General features: G+C 40.7%; 1 protein-coding gene across 5 annotated transcripts in view; it reads left to right on the top strand.

Moving 5' to 3' along the window:
- The window catches only part of cc2d2a (coiled-coil and C2 domain containing 2A), a 152,720-nt gene that overhangs the window by 91,497 nt on the left and 38,171 nt on the right, over positions 1–23,052 (top strand). For all 5 annotated transcript variants that reach the window (XM_072253007.1, XM_072253006.1, XM_072253009.1 and 2 more), the window contains 7 exons: positions 1,056–1,194; positions 6,972–7,175; positions 9,220–9,312; positions 13,640–13,731; positions 16,567–16,734; positions 17,247–17,352; positions 18,741–18,850. In XM_072253007.1, the coding sequence (XP_072109108.1) occupies positions 1,056–1,194; positions 6,972–7,175; positions 9,220–9,312; positions 13,640–13,731; positions 16,567–16,734; positions 17,247–17,352; positions 18,741–18,850 (912 nt within the window). The remainder of the gene's footprint in view (positions 1–1,055; positions 1,195–6,971; positions 7,176–9,219; positions 9,313–13,639; positions 13,732–16,566; positions 16,735–17,246; positions 17,353–18,740; positions 18,851–23,052) is intronic.

The following is a 23,052-nucleotide window of genomic DNA, read 5'->3' as shown; positions in this document are numbered from 1 at the left end:
ATCAACAAACTAAAATGGCACTGTACGCGGAAAGTTCAGCCCAAAAAAATACGTTAGCCTAGAACATCTTGTTATTGGCAAGCTTTCAGCCCTCAACAGCAACACACAACTCAACTGTAAATGTAGTTCTCATAAATCCTGTTATATTGACTTGCTATTAAGTATTGATGCACTCCCAAATAGGAAGGCATTATGTAATGGCAGGGTCTTTTGCACAGTATAAAATTGCTATGTGAGCAAGCCTTGAATGAACTGAAAGTAAACTGGCAGTCAGCAAACCCTGGCTCTCAGAAGCTATTACAACTTCAGTTATACAATTGAAATAATATTACAAAAGATTTTTTAAATAATAAAAACAGATATAGATGTACTTAAATAATTAAAAGCAAACTCAATTAATTTGAACAGTTCAAAATGTATAAATGCCATTGTCCATTCCTCTTCATTTAATGAGCTTGCTCCCCCTCTACTAGGTCTAACCAAGGACAGGTTCATCAGGTGAATCCCTTGGTTTTGCTACATAGGAATTGCTCTAAATTCTTGCCTCACTACCAGACTCTATGAAGACTCAGGTGTTGGAAAGCAACTGGAAATTGCCAGCCGGTCTCAGCAGGCAAGTTCAGGACTTCATGCAGGGAGCCATCTGACATAGCCAGTAAATAGCAACCCATCATGCTAAGTTTCACAGGTGATTTTTCCAGCTACCTTCTGATGTTGGACTCTAAATGGAGAACTTGAGTGGTATTCAAGTAGTCACCCCTAGGAAGCTGGCTTGTGGACTGTGCCAGGTTAGATGTGGTGCAAAAATAGTAAGGCTATTCATTTGAATCAAAATGCGTGGCTGTGGAGATGAGGGATAATAATATGGTAATGTACATTTCTTTAAAAATTAAAAACATGAAAGCAAACACAATTACTAAAGTGTCTTGAAAATTTATTCCCAATAAGTTCTGGCCTGTTAAGACAACATGGCTTTCATTAACAACCTGCTGTTTGAAAATCCTACTTGCAAGTAAGATGAACTTGTGTTAACATTTTTCGTACATATATACCAGTGCCTTAAAACACTTGGATGCCATTTCATCTATTGGAGCAACTGGGTTAACAGATACAAAGAAACTGGCTAAATGGGCAGCAGAGTCAAGGCTTGACCCCAATGATCCCAGCAATGCAGCTCTGATGCAACTGATAATGGTAAGATGACTTAACTTATCGTGGTCTAGTCCCTCCAACATGCAACAGAAGTGAAGTGTTGACCATGATAAATTCATGCTCTTTCTAACACTTTGCATTTCCACATAACAGTTTCCACATTGCACTCTTGCGTGAAAGTTTCCTTTCTGCATGGTATTCTGCAGGCATTGCTCCAGTTGTCAGAGCTTGCAGTTCTGCAACATGAGCATCCATTGCAAAACTCAAGGTGGCTGCTGCTTGCATTCCAAAGGGTGGCCTTATGACTTCATTTGAAATCCACGCCAGAAGGGATAGGCCTCAGTTTCTGTACAAGGTATGTGCCAAATCCATGTTGGATTCCGTGCTCATGAATGCAGGTTTTCCGGTGGACTGAGTGTTCTGTTGCAGGTATGTATCACCATCTTTGGGAGGGGTAGTTAATGGGAAGCAGTGACAGTTGGCAGGGTAGTGTGACGTTGTGAAGAGTGCACAAATCCTAGAAATACCTTCTGCAACACTGAAGTAGCTGTGCAGCTGAACTAGAGCAGAGCAAAACTGAGCTTCATAGATCCTATACACTCAGAGTACAGACAAATTAGATTCCTGCATTGAAACCTCTGCTCTGCCTGCAACTGGTAAACCTGAAAACCACTGAACTGAAAAGGAGTGGACCATGGCAAGTGGACTTAGAATGGTGAAATCAATTTGTCTGTATTATTGACCATGGCCTTTTCAGTGGTCTGCCCAAAATTCTGACTTCTCTATGAAGGTCAGAAATACAGGCACACCTTCAAAGTTCTTGCTAGCTTTCACTGTGTCCAGATGTGCATCAACTTGTCAGCAAAGGTCATGCAGATCATTTGAGATTCTAACTTGGAGAAAGGCCAACTTTGTTGGAATCAGAAAGGATTGGGCAGGCTGTTTTCTGGGAAAGGTGTACTTGGCAAATGATATTTTGCGAGTACAAATTTTGTATGTGCCTCTCAAAATAAAAGGTAAAGGTAACAGGTTTAGGAAACCTCGGTTTTCAAGAGATATTGAGGCCCTAGTTAAGGAAAAAAGGAGGTGCTTGGCAGGTAGGAACAAATTAGGTACTTATAGAGTATAAGAAATTCAAGAGAACACTTAAGAAGGAAATCAAGAGCTCTAAAGGAAGTCATGAGGCTGCGCTAGTAGACAAGGTGAAGGAGAATCCTGTGGGAATCTACAGATATTTTAAGAGCAAAAGGATTGCAAGGGACAAAATTAGTTCTCTGGAAGATCAGAATGGTAATCCATGCATGGAGCCAATAGAGATGGGCGAGATCTAAAATGGATTTTTTTGCATTTGTATTACTCAGGAAATGGATGCAGCATCTATAGAAGTGAGACAATGCAGCATCAACTTCATGGACCCTAAACAGATTACAGAGGAGGAGGTGTTTGCTGTCTTTAGGGTGAATAAATCCCCAGGGCCTGACAAGGTGTTCCCTCGGATCCTGTGGGAGGCAAGTGCAGAAATTGCTGGGGCCTTGGCAGAGATACGTAAATTATTCTCAGTGAGAGGTGAGGTATCAGAGGATTGGAGGATAGCTAATGTTGTTCTACTGTCTAAGAAAGGCTGTAAACATAAACCAGAAGATTATAGACCAGTGAGTCTGACATCAGTGGTGGGAAAGTTATTGGAAGGTATTCTAAGGGACCAGATATATAAGCATTTGGATAGACATGGACTGATTAGGGATAATCATCATGGCTTCCTGCATGGTGGGTCATGTTTAACCAAACTTAGAATTTTTCAAGGAAGTTATCTGGAAAATAGATTAGATTAGATTATGAAGACACGCAGTCCTCTTTTATTGTCATTTAGTAATGCATGCATTAAGAAATGATACAATATTTCCTCCGGTGTGATATCACAAAACACAGGACAGACCAAGACTGAAAAAAACACATAATTATAACATATAGTTACAACAGTGCAACAATGCCATAACTTGATGAAGAAGTCCATGAGCACAGTAAAAAGTTCAAAGTGTCTCAAATGTCCCACATCTCATGCAGATGGGAGAAGGAAGAAAAACTCTCCCTGCCATGCCCGACCACAGTCCGACTCTGAGTCATCCGAAAACTTCGAGCCTCCGATCAGCTCTCCGACACCGAGTACTGAGCGCCATCTCTGTCCGAACAATTCGACCTCAATCTTGGTCGCCAACAGTAGGCAAAGCCGGGGATTTTGAGGCCTTCCCTCCGGAAGATTCCCGACCGCGCAGTAACAACAGCAGCGAACTGGCGTTTCAGAAATTTCTCCAGATGTTCCTCTGTGCTTTCATGTCCATCTCCATCAAATCAAAATTGTCCACGGCCCCTATTTTTCACCAGAGGGCTGCGCACGCTCTCTCTCCTCCCACCAAAGCAGTGGATGTTGTCTTCATGCACGTTAGCAAGGCATTTGACAAGGTCCAGCACAAGAGGTTGGTCAAGAAGGTTCAGTCACTCAGCATTCAAGATGAGGTAGTAAATTGGATTAGACATTGGCTTCACAGGAGAAGCCAGAGACTGGTAGTTAATGGTTACCTCTCTGACTGGAGGTCTATGACTAGTGGAGTGCCACAGAAATTGGTACTGAGTCCATTGTTGTTTGTCATCTATATCAATGATCTGGATGATAGTGTGATTAACTGGGTCAGCATATTTGCAAATGTCACCAAGATTGGGGGTGTAGTGGACAGCAAGAAAGACTATCAGAGCTTGCAGCAGGATCTAGACCAGCTGGAAAATGGGCTGAAAAATGGCTGATGGAATTTAATGCAGACAAGTGCGACGTGTTGCACTTCGGTAGGACCAACCAGGGTAGGTCTTAAACAGTGAATGGTAGGGCACTGAGGAATGCTGTAGAACAAAGGGATCTGGAAAAACAGGTCCAAAATCAAATCAAGTTTATTTGTCATTCAAACCATACATGGATACAGCTGAATGAGACAGTGTTTCTCTGGTGCCAAGATACAAAATAGTAAGAAAGGGAAAAAAAGAACATAATCACATAAGAAAATACATTTTAGTCCAAGACCCTGAGTGAGAAGTCCTACAAATTGATGGCCTGTAATTCCACAGATCCAACACCGGAGGGCAGCTCATTTCAGCTTGTTTGGTTAGAGCTGTCAGACTTGTAAGAAAACTACGCCTTTTAAACCCAATGCACTCAGCAAAACTGGTACTCATTTCTCATTCCATTTACTTCAAACTACTGCTCAGTTCCTTCCGTATACAGCAGCCAGTTACCTTTTGTGCAATCAAATGCATCTATCTGATATAGCCAGCCATATCTGCCTTTTTACTAAATGTGATTATCACCCGGTCCTGTTTATAAACCCAAGAATTTGTCCGTTTTCTTTCTTTTTTTTTAAACATGACCATTTCTCACAATGCTTTTTTTTTTACTCGAACGCCTTGCTGGTACGTAGTTGTGTCAAATTTGTTTAAAACTTCCCCTATCACTACTGTTATGTTCTGTAAATCCAGCGTATGCCATTGACGTACTTCTACATATAACCCGACATGCATTGTGTAAACACCAAAGAAAGCTTGATCAAACTATCCAGTATATTTACAATATTATTCATGTAGTACTGAAATATTAAATACAGAAGAGCCTCAGTCCATCCTGCTGTGGGGCAGAGCTATAAAGTGATTGTATGTGCACGGTGAAGATAAGCCTGCTAGAATCAGGAAATTGTAAACAGTCGAAGTGACATGAAGCATCAGAAGTGTCATCACTGTGATGGCCTGACCGGCTGAATAGTTCCAACAGCTCCTATTTTTATTTTACATTTCCAGCTTCACAGTGTCTTTTGATTTTGAGGATTTCAAACTTCTCTACTTTGGTAAATGCAATTCACAAATCTAATCAAGATGTTTATTCATCCTCTGATTCAAGATTGTTTAATGTCTTTTCTAGTCCGAAGGTGTAAAGAAGAACAACATAATTGTTACTCCAGATCTGCTTCAGCACAAACCACTGTAAGATGAGCAACACAATAATTAAAAAAATGTATATACTGTGCTATGTGAAAGTATTCAACCCACAAATGCTTTGTTCACTTAAATTAGTATTACAACCAAGGTTTTCATCAGTTTAGCTGAGAATTTTTATTTATGAATCACATGCTCCTTATTTCACTGTACATCCCAAAAAAAGGAAAATTGTAAAGTATGAAAAACTTTTAAAAAATCAAAAAACTGAAAAGTCAGTGGTTCAAAATTATTCATTGCCCTTTGCTCAGTACTTAGTTGAACCATCTGTCACAGCTACTACAGTTAGTAGTCATTTTTGGATAAGTCTATATTAGCTTTGCACACAATGTGATGGAGCAAGGTTTGTCCATTCCTCCTTGCGATGTTGCTCAAGGCGTGCCAGGTTATTTGGGAGCAGCAGTAGACAGCAATCTTGAGGTATTGCCAGAGATGTTCAATTGGGCTAAGGTCGGGACTGTGACTGGGCCACTCAAGGACATCAATTTTCTTCATTGGAAGCCATTCCGTGGTTGCTCTGGCAATGTACTTTTTCATGGTTGACTTGAGCTCTGAGCTATGTTCAGTGCCTTTGAGATGCTCTTGTACCCTTCTCCAGTTTGTGCTTCTCTGTTATCATTTCCCTGACTTGCCTTGAATGCTCTTTTGTCTTCAGTTTGGTTTGGTCAGTTGAAAATCAACCGTACTGTTGGACCTTACAGAGAGAGGTGGTATTTATTCTTAACAAATCATTGAAAACAGGTGGTCCTTAGATTTTCTCCATCAGCAGATTGGGTGAGTTGGTAAAGTAATATATTGCACCTGATGAAAGTTAGCGTAGTAATTACAAAGGGGATGAATACTTTTTCATCCTCACAATTTTGGTTTTTAATTTTTAGTAAATTGTTGACGGGTTTTGGAATTTTTCATTTGATTTGACATGATGCACTATGTTCTGTAGATTAGCTCAAAAATCCTGCTTCAATTTATTTAAACTGTTTAAAAATGAGACAGTAAAATGGAAAAATAGTTTACAGTACTTTTTCAAGGCACTGTTCATAAGATGACTGACAGGAAATGATGAAGCGGTGGGACACCTGTCATGTTTTCTGCTTTTAGCTATTTTTTATTTTGTAAATCTGTAAATTGCTTTATTCTCCTTCATTCAGTATTGACTTGGGAAAATGAAAATTGAACATTCCTTTTGTATTTAGTTCCTCAGAACTATCTTTCATATTCAACTTTATGGCCTTTGATGTTCCTGTATAAAGCTAATTACTACCTTCCACACAGTCACTTCTTTGTTTTCCTTCTTTGCACCTAGAGTCAAACTAATCCAAATGCAAAATTTGTCAAGGGCATTTTCATTACCGGTCACTAGATCTAGTTTGAGCGTGTATAAATTAAACACTGGGATGCCATTCGTTTCTTTCTCCTGGCTTTTCTGCCACACTAGCCTATATCAAGAATGGCTCACCAGAACCCACTGTTGACATCAATGTTGCGGCAGGTTAACCTGATTTTTGCCCTACCTTGGTGTTACAATCTCAAATGCTTTGCTCCATAAAGTACAGTCTTTATTACAAGCTTTCCCTTTTTAGTGATTGAGAATTAGTAGCTGTGCTATCCTCCCATTTGGAATTCTATCTATAGATGTATATACTGTGTGTAACTTCTTTTCCTCTACATCTCTGGGCACATCTCAACATCTGTTCCTCCATGATGCATGCCTTGAAATCTTTATAAGCACTGTAATGTACACCTTTGCACTGAAATGAATATTTAAACAGAAGTAATTGCTTTTGTAGTCTGCAACAAATGGTGAAGAACGGGATAAAGATTACTTCAGACTTGAGCACCTGCAAGAAGAATTTAACTTTGTTTCAGAAGAACATTTGAATAAATCCAAGAGATTTCGACTGCTGCAGCTCCGAAATGAAGGGGTGACAGAATTCCTTAATTATAAACAAATTCCCATTCAGGATTCTCAAATTTCTGAGAAGATTTTCCAGGTAAGATTAATAGCATTTCATAAGTTTACTGGTGCCCTAAGCTGTGACCTTGCAAAGCGCTACCTCCAGAGAATATGATAATGTATGCCAGGTTGACTTCAGTTATTCAGATCAGCCATAATTATAAAGTAATGTCTCTAGCCCAACAGATAGTGGAAGTATGCTACCTGGATTATACCAAAAATACAATGAATGAATATAAGTTTCTACGTATGAATATCTCCTCATTGGATTGAGTATATTTTATTCAGTGCTTTGGCATACCAGTGTTCAGTTTTGATTCTTGACACGCATAGCTTCTATGCTCATTGAGACAGCAAGACACTGAACAGAGGAGTAAATCAAAATCAGAAACACATTTGTTAATTTAGGAAACTATTGGAACCTGTTGGAATTCTTTGAGGAGGTTACAAGTAGGATAGATACAGGGGATGCAGTGGATGTTGTATATTTGGATTTTCAGAAGGCCTTTGACAAGGTGCCACACATGAGGCTGCTTACCAAGTTAAGAGCCCATGGTATTACAGGAAAGTTACTAACATGGTTAGAGCATTGGCAGGAGACAGCAAGTGGGAATAAAAGGATATTTTTCTGGTTGGCTGTTAGTGACTAGTGGTGTTCTGCAAGGGTCAGTATTGGGACCACTTCTTTTTATGCTGTACATGAATGATCTAGGTGATGGAATAGATGGCTTTGTTGCCAAGTTTGCAGATGATACAAAGATTGGTGGAGGGGCAGGTAGTGTTGAGGAAACAGGTAGCATGCAGAAGGACTTAGGCAGATTAGGAGAATGGGCAAGAAAGCGGCAAATGAAATATGATGTTGGAAAATACATGGTCATGCACTTTGGTAGTAGAAATAAATGTGCAGACTGTTTTCTAAATGGGGAGAAAATCCAGGAATCTGAGATGCAGAGGGACTTGTGCAGAACACCCTGAAGGTTAACTTGCAGGTTGAGTCGAAAGTGAGGAAGGCAAATGCTATGTTAGCATTCATTTCAAGGGGTCTAGATTACAAGAGCAAGGAGGTGATGTTGAGGCTTTATAAGGCATTGGTGAGGCCTCACCTTGAGTGTTGTGAACAGTTTTGGGCTCGTCATCTTAGAAAAGATGTGCTGGCATTGGAGAGAGGCAAGAGGAGGTTCACAAGGATGATTCCAGGAATGAAAGGGTTATCATGCGAGGAACGTTTGATGGTTCTGGGTCTGTACTTGCTGGAATTCAGAAGGTTGGGCTGGGGGTAGGGTCTCATTGAAACCTTTCGAATGTTTAAAGGTCTAGACAGAGTAGATGTGGAAAGGATGTTTCCCGTGGTGAGAGAGTCTAAGACAAGAGGGCACTGCCTCAGGATAGATGGGCGCCCTTTCGAAAGAGAGATGTGGAGAAATTTCTTTGGCCAAAGGGTGGTGAATTTGTTACCACATGCAGCTGTGGAGGCCAGATCATTGGGTGTATTTAAGGCAAAGATTGATAGGTTCTTGATTGGATATGGCATCAAAGGTTATGGCACAAGGCCAGGAACTGGGGTTGAGGAGGAGATTTTAAAAAACAGGATCAGTCATCAGAATCAGAATCAGAATCCTTTATTATCGCCAAGTATGTGGACACATACAGGGAATTTGATGCCAGTTTCCCTGAGCTCTCGCTGTACAGAATCAAAGAGCAAACAAAACAATAATGCAAATAATCGTGAACTATATACAATGAGGTATACCTGTGTATGTACAGGTGAACTTGATTTATAATAGACTAAAATTCAAGTGTTCATAAGACTAATAGCATACAGAAAGAAACTGTTTTTGTACCTATTTGTCCTGGCATACAGTGATCTAAAGCGCCTACCAGAAGGAAGGAGTTGGAACAGGTGATGTCCAGGGTGTGATGGGTCGCCTTTTCCAACTCCTTCCTTCATGATTGAATGGTGGAGCAGACTCGATGGGCCAGATGGCCTAATTCTGCTGCCATGTCTTACGGTCTTGTGTCTTATTTACAAATCAATCAACTTCATGGACGGTGCTGTGTTTTGTTTGTATCCCTTCTTTCAGGAATACAAGAAGAAACAATGTGAAAGAGAGACGACTGATATGACAAGCCACCTTGATGTCCATAGAGCAAAGGTATCGAAATACTTGCAAAAGGTAATATAACAGCACTGAATACAGCTAAGTATTTTTAAGATTATAAAAGGCTTTTGACAGTTTTCAGTTTTAATACCCAACGACATGCACTTCATTCATTGTATGAATATTGACCATCAAATTCCACACTAGGTAAAGGGTTCAATTTCTAATTTCTTTTTCATCTTTTACATCCAGTTATTGAATTTGATGTTTATACTGGTAGTTACTTCAGAAGTCTTGTTTATCTATTATGAAGTTTGGTAACTGTTCAGTACGACAACTGCCACAAGTAATTGAATATAGTTTTCTATGAGGCTTGGCAACTTACAGCTGAGGATATGAGGCTTTTCAGTATGTTGCTGTAGAATATTTGGTGATGGTTCATTGCAGACAAAATAGAAAAAAAACACACTTCTGGGCACATAATCATCTCAAGGATATGGGAGCCTAGACAGTCTACACCAAAGTTTAACTAGATTAACAGCAATAATGAGAAGTTATAATCATAAAGATTAGCAAAGAAGTTAAAATTATGTATTTTATACAGGAGTGTAAGTCAGCTTCTTTTCTGAGATCAATTGTCATCTTCCTGCTCCTCTTTGGCTGCAGGTAACCAAACAACCTTCACTACGTACTTCACAATATCATAGTGAGAAACCTGCTCTTTCCTGTGCATAAGCCACCTGTGTATGGACTGTGAAAGCAAAAACTAAGATCACCTCCTATTCTGCTGGTGATTTATCTCCAGTGTAATTGTCTCAGTTTTTAGTCTTTTCATTCCTATTGAGTTAAGAGTTACAATTGAATTGCATCACACACACCCTAACCCCAGGCAGAATTTCCACTTCTTTCAGCAGTTCTATTCAGTCAACTCTTTAATTGAAGAGAAGTGCATTTCAACTTTCACCTTCCTTGTTTCAAAACAACACAACCATCCTCCACACAACACCGCAGTTCAGAAAAAGAAAATTACTTCTCTGCTTCACTGTGAATAAAGTTATTGGTGTAGACATTTCTATTCATTGGGTTCCTGAATCAAAAACAGATTACACGTGGAGACATGGACGTATATATTTACCCATGCCAGGTTTAGAACATGGAACATAAAGCAGTACAGATCCTTCAGCCCACAATGTTGTGCCGAAATTTTAACCTATTCCAAGATCAACCTCCTCTTCCCTCACGCTTATCCATTTTTCTTTCATTCAGGTGTCTAACTGTTTCTTAAATATCCTTAAAGTATCTGCCATCCCTGGCGACATGTTCTGTGCACCCACCATTCTCTGTGTGTGTAAAAAAAAAACAACTGGCTCTGACATGCTCACCTAAACCTTCCTCCAATCAACTAAAGTTATGCCAAATTAGGTATATATGCCCTGGGGAAAAGGCACGGCCTGTGTACTCTAAATAGTGCCTCCTATCATCTTGCACACCTCTGTCCTCCTTCGCACCAAAGAGAAAAGCCCTAGCTCACTCAACCTATCCTCAAGAGACATGCTCTCTAGACCAGGCAGAATCCTGGTAAATTTCCTCTACCTCTCTCTAAAGTTTCCACATCTTTCCTATAATGAGGTAACCAGAACTGGGCACAATTGTGCAAGTGCGGTCTAACCAGAGTTTTATAGAATTGCAACACTACTTCATGGTTCTTGAACTCAAACCCCTCCCCCGTGACTAATGAGGACCAATGCACAATATGCCTTCTTAACCACCCTCTCAACTGGCTTAGCAACTTTGAGAAATCTATAGATGTGAACCCCCAAGATCTCTGTTTTTCCACACTGCTAAGAATCCTGCCATTAACCTTGTATTTTGCCTTAAAGTTCAACCTTTCAAAGTGAACCACTTCACACTTTTCTGGAGTGAGCCCCATTCTACATGCACTTAAGAGCACAGATTAGTGCATGGAACTATGACGTTGTAGTCATTACAGGAAGGGCAGGAATAGCCATTTCCACTGCATCCTTCCTCTCACTCTCCCTACATGCTGCATCTTCTTTTAGATCAACTGCCCCTTCCTCTGCCCTATCAGTCTGGTTCCCAACACCCTGCCAAACTAGTTTAAATCCTCCCCAACAGCTCTAGCAAACCTGCCTGCATGAATATTGATCCCCTTGTGTTCTGTCCCCTTTGCACAGGTCATACCTTCCCCATAAGATATTCCAATGAATCGCAAATTCAAACACTGCCCCCTGCACCAATTCTTCAGCCACACATTCATCTGCCATATAATCCTATTCTTACCCTCACTGGCATGGGACACAGGCAGCAATCCAGAGATTAGTACCTTGAGAGATTGCTTTTCTTTTTCCTACCTAGTTCCCTATATCCATTTTTCAGGAGTTCATTCCTTTGTGTGTTTATGTAAGAGCAATCTAGCTGCTCAGAACTCTCTTCCATTGACCAGTAATTCTTTTCCTTTCAATTACTTAACTAATTTCCTTTTGCATTCCAAGATAGAATCTGCCTTCACTACACCCCCTCGTAGTTATTCCTTCTTCACATTCAAACTGTTGGCTATGCAAGGAATTTTTTCTTCTTGTTTCTTTTTATTCTTTTGCCAATCACATTCATACTCTGCCCCCTGGTTTTTAATCCCCTCTCCATTTTCACTAAGCATATTGCCTTGATTGTAAGGAACACAAAACAAGTTCTCCAGGTGACTAAAAGTCCTTCAAACCTGAAGACATTCTATTAAATTTCTTCTCTAGCCTCTCTAGAAATTTCATATCTTTTCTAAAACGGGCTGCGAGAACAATTGCAGCAGAGAAAATATCTGATGAAGATGTATGACTTGCTTTTGTACTCTGTACCTTTGTTTATAAAGCCCAAGACACTGTTGCTTTTCATAGCACTTTCTTAGCTTGCGCTGTTGTTTTCATCGACATGAATTGTGCTGTTTGATTTGTATTGTCTCTGCTCATTCTTCCTACCATATTTTTGTATGTTAAATTGTGTATATGAATGGCACGATAGTGTAGTGGTTAGCACAACGCCTTCCTGTGCCAGCAACTCAAGTTCAGTTCCCGCTGCTGCCTGTAAAGGGTTTGTATGTTCTGTCCACGAAATGCATGGGTTTCCTCCCACAGTCCAAAAACGTACCAGTTGGTAGGTTAATTAGTCTTTGTAAATTGTCGCAACACACATCAAAGTTGCTGGTGAACGCAGCCGGCCAGGCAGCATCTCTACGAAGAAGTGCAGTCGACGTTTCAGCTGAGACCCTTCGTCAGGACTAACTGAAGGAAGAGCTAGTAAGAGATCTGAAAGTTGGAGGGGGAGGGGGAGATCCAAAATGATAGGAGAAGACAGGAGGGGGAGGGATGGAGCCAAGAGCTGGACAGGTGATTGGCAAAAGGGATATGAGTGGATCATGGGACAGGAGGCCCAGGGAGAAGGAAAAGGAGGGGGGGAACCCAGAGGATGGGCAAGGGGTATAGTCAGAGGGACAGAGGGAGAAAAAGGAGAGTTAGAGAAAGAATGTGTGTATATAAATAAATAACGGATGGGGTACGAGGGGGAGGTGGGGCATTACTAACTTTTCCTTCACTTAGTCCTGACGAAGGGTCTCAGCCTGAAGTGTCGACTGTACCTCTTCCTAGAGATGCTGCCTGGCCTGCTGCGTTCACCAGCAACTTCGATGTGTGTTGCTTGAATTTCCAGCATCTGCAGAATTCCTTGTGTTTGCGTTTGTAAATTGTCCCTTGTTTAGGCTAGGATTAAAATTAGGGGAATCATAATTCATTAAACTTCCAAATTTGTGTCATCTGCAGGTTTGGAAACTCCCAAATCTGTCCTGAATATTATGTAAAGCAAAGCAGTAATTTTTTTACCAAACCCCTTCAATTCAGTAAACAATGATCCACTGCTACTCTCTGTTTGCTGTGCTTTAGCCATTTTCTGGCCATGCTACTAATAACATCTTTTATTAAGTGGGTTTCAGTCATACTCACAAGCCTTCATGCAACACTTTATACATCCTGGCAAATGCATTTGCCTCATTAGCTCTCTTTGCTATATCATTAAACAACTCTTATCAAGTTAAATAAGATTTGCCTTTAACAATCCCTCGCTGGATTTTCCTGATTAATCCACATTGCTGGAGTGGCTGCTAAGACTGATCCTGACTACATTTTCAAGTAGTTTCTCTACAATAAAGGTTAAACTAAAGTGACTGATTTATTGTTGTTCTGCACATATTTATATACAGAATGTGGAAAAGCTGTAAAACTCTTCAAAATTATGTTCAAAAGCACGCATCTGTTCTGGTAGTGCATTGAGTAAAAAAGGGGTTGGAATTTTGTGGAAATCTTAAATCAAAAACACTTGATAAATGTTTGTCTCTTAGGTGCGGAATTCTGTAGCAAGTAGATTTCTGCTGGCAAAGCATCGTTATACCTTGTCACATATGGTTATTGAGGAAGCGGTACCAAGCATAAGGTAAATAATAAGGTTGTATTCTTGATTATAACCTGCATCTTACTTTAGATTTTGAATGGGATTAAATTTTGTTTTGACATTGAATATCCAGAGGCCATTATTCACCACCTCATCATTTCCTCGTCGCATAGTTAAGAAAATAACTGTTGCATATTGAAAGACATAGGATTAATCAATGCAATATATGTCTAAGACCATGAAATTTGTCATCAATTCATAATCATATTAAACTCTTTTGTAGTACTTTATGACCATTTGAGTTTAAAAGTAAGTAGTAAACCTTGCCTCTGGAAATGCCTTGACAACTGCTTAAGCAACTCCCTCAAGTTTACAGGTCAGGATTTGTAAAGTCTTCTGATATTCACAGACATTAAAACATATATAAAATCTATTTTAAATGTAAATGTATTGTTCTAGTGGTTTAAATTATTAAAAAATATAAAAACGCAATGCACTAGAAATCATTTATTAGTTATCGATAAAGCTGAATTATCTTCAATTAAATAGAGTGAGTTTAAACTTTACTTGTTCCTCTTGTCCACTTTCATTGAACCTAGAACAGTACAGCCCACAATGTCTATGCCAAGCATGATGCCAAATTAAACAAATCCCTCTGCCTGTAAATTGTTATCTTCATTTAAAAATAATTTTTTTGCTGGATTTGATGCAGGCTCAAAGGGTCGAATTATTGGCATAATTGCTGGGAGGTCTCTTGAAATCCATGTTCTTCCAAGCAGCTGAGTTGCACTGAGAGTGTGCAAGGTTCAGGATGGCTGTATGCTTGGGTAATTCAGAACTTGCACGCAGTTACACAGATTAAGGAGGCATTTTCATGCAGAACTGTTGGCTCTTTGAAGAAAAAAAATAAGACAATGTTTTTGGCCGTTTTACAAATGTGTTTAATCAGGTGGACAATAATTCTCTGTAATAAAAATGAGTGAAGTTGCAGCATAAGCAAGCACTTCATGGCTCTTTGTTTCAAGATGCTCTTCATGAATAAATTGACCTCTCATATTCTACTTACCAGCATTTGAATGCTATATATTGCAAGAGTGCAGTGAACTTTCTGAAAAATTTAGTGTATTCTCTATTATTTCATTATATTTTTTGTCCATTTATTTTCAGGATTATCAGTTCTAGTGAAATATGCATCTGATTATCTGTTTACTGCTTTATATAAATAGAAAGTTTTACATTTCAAATTATAAAAACGTTTCAATATCTTTCTTAATTTTCACTGAGTATAGTTTCATCCTTTTTCGAAAAACTTACATTCCAAACACCACTTTGACTCAGAAAAATTACTCTTGTAGACTCAAAGATCAATTGTTTGGCTTCTGTGTTGTGAACTGTTATTGTAATATTTGTTTTGCTATGTGGGGCATTTGGCTTACTAATTCTAAATTAATGTGGTTTGCAATGGTAACTTCAGCAAGTATTTCTATCAGCGGTGTATACTATTATTATAGTTTGATAACTCCATTAAATATGTTCAGATGAGTTATCTCCTTGGAACAGATTGTGGGAGGTGTAACCCCTTTGCCAAAATATCTCCCGTGAATGATGATGAGAGAATATGGAAGTCCTACTGAAGTCCTGTGTCATAGATTCGGCTGCCATAGTTAGAGTGTAGCTCTCTAAGACCATTGCAATAGGAGTAGAATGAAATCCTGCATCTAAGTTATGCATCATATGCCTAGCCACGAGCCAATAATTTTGAGAGAGATAGTGATGGGCCTTACTTTTATTCTTGGCTTGATCACCTGGATGGATGCATATTGGAGACAATATTGTATTGTCTCCTGTGTGTCTATTTCCTAAATATTCCCAATGACTGTACCCAATTGCAAAGTGATATTTCTGGGTGGTAGAAATGAAGTCCAGAATATTGTAAGGGGAAAGATCCACCATCAGCAAATATTCCAGTAACCACAACTCAAATTATCTATTTTGTTTGGATCTAAGGACTCAGTACATTGCCAAGTACTCTATATTATTACATTCCTGGGCCAAAGGTATTAAGGATTTATTTTTTGGGGATTATTTTTTAGTTTTATTTTTATTTAGGGAGACAGCACGACTTTTTGAGTCGCACCACCCAGTGACCGCCGAAACCCCAATTTAACTCTAACCTAATCACTGGACTGGACAATTTACAATGACCAATTAACTTGCCCAGTAAGTCTTTGCACTGTGGGGGTGGGGGGAAGCAGAGGCCCTGGAGAAAACCCCTCACATTCCATGGGGCTACGTACAGAGGACGCCAGGATTGAACTACGACCTCTTGATGCCCCAAGCTGTCATAGCATCGCACTAAGCGCCACGCTTCCATGGTGATTATCTTACAACTTCATACTGAGAAAAAATGTTTAAGTAAATTCTCCAAACAAAAAAATCATTCTCTTTCTTAATTCTTATTTTATTAAATTTAAACCTAATTTAAACTTTTGATACTTGCCTCTGTTTATAACAACTATCTTTTGCACTAATTATTGTGTCTTTCTCTGCTTTAGTGTTGGTTTCTTTTCATATATCTTGCTGTCTCTTTATTTCCTGCATATTCTGTACAGTTCTGGTGAATCACGGTATGTTACGCTATTCTCATCATTTCCTTTCCATATTATTTTAGATGATTTATATTAACTATTTGTGATTATTTTAACATTAAAATCATATTTTCTATTATTATTATTAATATTGGAATAAATTTTATTTGTTTGATCTTGCATGACGTTTTTAGTCTAGGGAAAGTAAAGCCTACCCAGAGGTTTTTAAAAAAAAAAGTTGGTGAGAACATGTGAATATTTTTTAACATGTGTTTTCTTTCCTTTGTAGTGTGTTGGGTGTCAGTCTGATCAAACTGGCTGAACCAAGAAGGCCACTTAGACCGCGAAGAAAAGAAAGAAAGAAGGTCACTGCGCAGAACCTTTCTGACGGAGATATTAAGCTTCTGGTGAACATTATCAGAGCCTATGACATACCATTACGTAAATCCATGGGAAGGTAGGAGATTCCAAAGAGACATTTTTCCAGACATCTTTGTAATTTTATGTTTTGTTTTGAGAATCCTTCATGCCAGTAACTAGTGGTGGATAAATTATCATTATTTCACAGTAAAAAGAATTAAGTGAAGTATATCACAAGAAATTTGAACTTTAAATAAATGATGTATAACTAACAAAATACTCAGATTTCTGTTCTTTTTAAATCAATCTTATAAAGTTTCTTTATATTAGTCCTCCAATAGAATTGTCACTTTTCATTTCATCAATTTGAATTGATGTTCCCTAGGGGGAAAAAAACATCAAATATGTTTGAAATCTGTTAAAAAGAAGGTAATCAAATAAGTAAGAGTAGTGTAGTATAGAAATGGGCCCATCAATCCACCACCTCAGTATTATCTATAGTAAACCCACTTGACTGGATTAATTCCCTATCCCTCTGTGCCTTCCTCATTCAAGTACCTGTGCAGATGCCTCTTAAATATGTTTTTTTAATTATTATTTTTCCTTCAGTAAACCAGCACTAACTTCCAGATCGGCTAGATCTATTAATGAAACGTTTTCCGGCTCTCAGCCACCCCAGACATCCTCTCAAAGCCCTGAGTGGTTTACTGACCAGGTATGAAACGATCAAGAAATATAAGGCATATAGTTACCTGTTTGTGACCAAAGAATAAATGAATAGACATAAATAGACGTAGGTGGGAGACTGGCAGAACTGGGAGATTTACCAGGTGCTGGTGAGCTGCCATGTATCCTCTGCCGTTTGGGAACTCACTTCGTGGTTGCATTTCCAACTTGGGAACTGTGTGGGTTGTAAATATGTTACAGGAACTGAACCCTGCCATAACCTGTAAGCCATTTTCTCAGTCATTTCATCCTTTAAATGACAAGTCAGACTAAGGATGCTTCTGATCTCTCTGATCAACTTAAAAAGTTGAGGTTATTTTGAAGAAGAGCAGAGAAATTATCCCTGGCATCTTAGCCAATATTTATCCAACAATCTACATCACTATCACTGTAGAAACTAAATTTAACATCATGTTTTACTGGCTATGTCTCCAAATCATTATGCGTTACATTAAGAGAAAGTGAAAGTTATCTATTCCCTTAGCCAAACTGTTCCATTAATTTGGCAATATTTGAATCAACAGCCGGCTGGTGGCGTAGTGGCATCAGTGCCGGACTTCGGAGCGAAGGCTCCCGAGTTTGAATCCAGCCGGCTCCCGTGGTACACTTTCCATCCGTGCTGGGTTGAGCGTTGAGCTAGCAACTCGACCTGGTAAAAAAGAAATTGCCTGCTACAGAAACATCAACAGCAAAAAGTTGATGGCCTATGCTCTCTTCCTTCCTTCCTTCCTTCCATTTGAACCAAACTGACAATATGGAATAACTTAGAATAATAATGGAATATGGGAACAGGACAATTAAGTCTTGAAATAAGTCTTCAGAAAATACTGTCCACTGTCAAGGTTTGATGTGCATAACACTTGACAAACTCTGCTCTAAGAAAGGTAAGTTTGGGCACAGCAAGCAATTAGGAAGTGTAATCATGAGGAGTAGAGAACCTGGGTAAAGAATTCTTATTTGCAATTATATTAGGGTTTAGTGAGAGCACCTGGAATATTGTGTACAGGTCCTGCCTTCTAAATCCTAAGTAATGACACCGGGAAACCACTTTGGAGTTGAGTCATTTGGTTTCTCCTGCAGGTCCTGGCAGTAATGTTCCTAATGTTTTGTGTCTCTATACATTTTATTTTGATGAAGGTACTTCAGAAATGCAACTTGATACCGCTTAACAGATGAATTTAGGCATTTCTGGGATCTAGTCCACTTAACTCGCATCATTAATCAAAGTTGAATTATTTTGAAGTGACACTCCCTCTAATTTTCCCTGCTGTGAATGGTGGTTGCTTTTATGAGTGTGGAGTGTGAACATTAAATGAAAACTCAGGAAGATGTTATGAAAGTAAAATTAAAATAATTGGGATACACATTTTGTCAAAGGTCACAGTGCATCCTTTTGTGGAGGTTTCATTCCAACGTACAGTTCGTCGAACTGCTACTCTAGATGGTCCAAACCCTAACTGGAATGAAGAACTGGAACTTCCATTCAGGTAATTCATAAAAAAAAGATTGATTTGGATGAAGAAGTTCATTTCAGTCCATTTGATTTTTCTTCCTTGTAGAATGAAAATATTACATCCTTCTGACACTTACCTGATAAAAATGAATGGTCTGTTGTCATAAGGTCAGATGGTAGTAATGACAGGACTTACAATCCAAATGATTGAACATGCCCTGAGACACAATTTCATTTCACATCATGACAGCTGAATAATTTAAATTTAATTAATTAGCTATATTCTGGAATTAAAAGCTGATGATCATGAATGAGGAGATTATTGTAAACCTTAACAGATGCATTTCAGGAAAGGGAGTCCGTCATTTCTCTCCTTTCTGGCCTTTAAGTGATCTCTGTGCCATAATAATATGATTGCCTCTTAACTGCCTACTGAAATTACTTAACGTGCCATTCACTAACTTGTTAATTCATTTGCGGGTGCGTGCAATTCTGAGAAGAAGGTATTTAATGCTGATTTGATGTCTATGGTGTGCGGGCAATTTTTTTAAAAATCACTTTTGAAGGATTGCTTGCAGATAGGGCAGTAGCTCCATGTAGTGTCAGCCTAGACTCTAGTGTGTCAGTCTCAAACTTAGAAAATGAAATTGTCCCCAGTGGTGCATCAGCAATCACTTCAACCCCACATGCTGCAGATCTTCCAAATGCCCGAAAAAAGCCTCAGATTGACATAAACTAAAGGCGTTTCATAAGTGTGAACAAAATAGCATTGTGAAAATAAAGCACACTAATTGTTAACTATCTGCTATTGAAGAATCTATGAACAGTTTACCAGGTTGAAAATCATCTAATTATTACGTTGATTAAATTTTTTATTGTCTGCATTATCAATGTTTCCAATATTAGATATTGATATTTTGATATGAGGGCCTTTCTTAAAGTAATATCTAAAAAGATTGATTTGGATGAAGAAGTTCATTTCAGTCCATTTGATTTTTCTTACTTGCAGAATATTCTGTTTATCTACAATAAATATAGGCAGCTTGGAGGTATTGAGGTGCTCGAGGAATATAAAGAATGTAAAAAGGATCTTAAGAAAGAAATTAGAAAAGCTAAAAGAAGATAACGAAGCTGCTTTGGCAAGTAAGGTGAAAATAAATCCAAAGGGTTTCTACAGTTATATTAATAGCAAAAGGATAGTGAGGGATAAAATTGGTCCCTTAGAGAATCAGAGTGGACGGCTATGTACGGAGCCAAAAGAGATGGGGGAGATTTTGAACAATTTCTTTTCTTCGGTATTCACTAAGGAGAAGGATATTGAATTGTATAATGTAAAGGAAACAAGTAGGGTAGTTATGGAAAGTATGACGATTAAAGAAGAGGAAGTACTAGCGCTTTTAAGGAATATAAAAGTGGATAAGTCTCCGGGTCCGGACAAGATATTCCCTAGGACCTTGAGGGAAGTTAGTGTGGAAATAGCAGGAGCTCTGACAGAGATATTTCAAATGTCATTAGAAACGGGGATGGTGCCGGAGGATTGGCATATTACTCATGTGTTTCCATTGTTTAAAAAGGGTTCTAAGAGTAAACCTGGCAATTATCGGCCTGTGAGTTTGACGTCAGTGGTGGGTAAATTGATGGAAAGTATTCTCAGAGATGGTATATATAATTATCTGGATAGACAGGGTCTGATTAGGAACAATCAACATGGATTTGTGCGTGGAAGGTCATGTTTGACAAATCTTATTGAATTTTTGATGAGGTTACTAGGAAAGTTGACGAGGGTAAAACGGTGGACGATGTCATAATGGACTTCAGTGAGGCCTTTGACAAAGTTCCACACGGAAGGTTAGTTAGGAAGGTTCAATCGTTGGGCATTAATATCGAAGTAGTAAAATGGATTCAGCAGTGGCTGGATGGGAGACGCCAGAGAGTAGTGGTGGATAACTGTGTGTCAGATTGGAGGACGGTGTCTAGTGGTGTGCTTCAGGGATCTGTACTGGGTCCAGTGTTGTTTGTCATATATATTAATGATCTGGATGATGGGGTGGTAAATTGAATTAGTAAATATGCAGATGATACTGTGGCGACCCACTTTCTGGCACCCACGAACCAGCTCACAACGGCATGCGCAGGCAGAGGGCTGGCCCCAAAAAGGGCGCCAGGCCATCTTCACCAGCAGGGGGAAAATCTCGCGCGCGGAAAGGGTCTGGGAATATGCATTCCCCACAGCAGTCCCGCCCCAGGTAGGGCGGGAACGGGAAGGCTTTAAAGCAGGCCGCGAAGTCTGAATAAATCCCTTTCATCGCAACTCTAACTCACCGACTCCGTGTGGTTATTCTAGTGCTGTGTGTAGCACACCACTACAATTGGTGACCCCGACGGCCCAAACAATATTTGGACCAGAGATGACCGACGCTGCATCTGTTCACGCAGTTTCGTTAAAACTGCCAAGCTTCTGGATGCTGCGACCCCAATTATGGTTCGAACAAGCAGAAGCACAATTCCACATTCGGCAGATAACCTCGGAGTCCACTCGCTACTACTACGTGCTGAGCTCACTCGACCAGGAGACAGCTGCACAAGTTGAGGAGTTTATACAGTCGTCCCCGGAGGACGGCAAGTACACAGCATTCAAAGCCCTGCTCATAAGGACTTTCGGACTCTCACGGCGTGAACGAGCACGCCGCTTAATGCGCCTGGATGGTTTGGGAGACAGGCCGCCATCAGCATTAATGAACGAGATGCTGGCCCTGGCTGAAGGACACAAACCCTGCCTCATGTTTGAGCAGGCGTTCCTAGAGCAACTGCCCGAGGACATATGCCTGCTGCTGTCCGACGCAGATTTCAGCAACCCCCAGGAGGTGGCGCCCGAGCAGATGTGCTGTGGAATGCCAGGAAAGAGAGAGGGGCATCCGTCGCACAGATCACCAAGCCGCGTGCCCAACGACGGACCAGACCAGGCCCGGCAGCAGAGCCTATGAAACCCGGCGACGGGAGTGAGGAGCCCAACGAACAATAGTGTTTCTACCACCAGCGGTGGGGCACAGAGGCCCACCGCTGCAGACCACCCTGCAAATTCCCGGGAAACGCCAGGGCCAGCCGCCGCTGATGGCTACGGCGGCTGGCCATCAGGACAGCCTCCTGTACGTCTGGGACAAACAGTCGGGACGCCGCTTTTTGGTCGACACCGGAGCGGAGATCAGCGTCTTACCTCCAACGAGTTACGACACCCGCAACAGAGAACCGGGACCCACCCTGAAGGCTGCAAATGGCAGCACAATACGAACCTACGGCACCCGCACGGTGCGGCTACAGTTCAGCTCCAGCCGGTTCACGTGGGACTTCACACTGGCCGCCGTGGCCCAACCACTCCTGGGGGTGGATTTTCTGCGAGCCCACAACCTGCTGGTCGACCTGCAAGGGAAGCGATTAGTCCACGCCAAGATTTTTCAAACGTTCTCCCTGGGTGAAGCAAAGTTGTCAGCCCCACACCTGGACTCCATCACGCTGTCCGACGACGAATTCACCAGGGTCCTGGCGGATTTCCCATCAGTACTGACACCGCAGTTCACGGCAGCCATGCCCAGACACGGAGTATAGCACCACATCCCGACTCAGGGACCACCCCTCCACGCCCGTGCTCGAATGCTTCCCCCGGACAAGCTCCGACTGGCGAAGGAGGAGTTCAAGAAGATGGAGGAATTGGGGATCATACAACGGTCCGACAGCCCATGGGCCTCCCCCCTTCACATGGTGCCCAAGGCAACGGGGGGCTGGAGACCATGCGGTGACTACCGCAGACTGAACGAGGCTACAACGCCAGACCGCTACCCTGTGCCGCACATTCAAGACTTCGCAGCAAACCTACATGGCGCAAGGATCTTTTCCAAGGTAGACCTCGTCCAGGGATACCATCAAATCCCTGTACATCCGGAGGACATCCCCAAAACAGCACTTATCACCCCGTTCGGACTTTTCGAATTCCTCCGAATGCCGTTTGGTCTAAAGAATGCCGCACAGACTTTCCAGTGGCTAATGGATGCGGTGGGACGTGACCTGGACTTTGCATTCATCTATTTGGACGACATCCTCATAGCCAGCAGTAGTCGGCAGGAGCATCTGTCCCACCTCCGCCAGCTCTACTCCCGCCTGAACGAATTCAGCCTTACAATCAACCCAGCCAAATGCCAGTTCGGACTCGACACCATCGACTTCCTGGGCCACAGGATTACT

Source organism: Mobula birostris, chromosome 3, assembly GCF_030028105.1.
Source record: "Mobula birostris isolate sMobBir1 chromosome 3, sMobBir1.hap1, whole genome shotgun sequence".
Classification (NCBI taxonomy): domain Eukaryota; kingdom Metazoa; phylum Chordata; class Chondrichthyes; order Myliobatiformes; family Myliobatidae; genus Mobula; species Mobula birostris.
The sequence above is the reverse complement of the archived record's forward strand: the minus strand, read 5'-3'. Positions and strand labels throughout refer to the sequence as shown.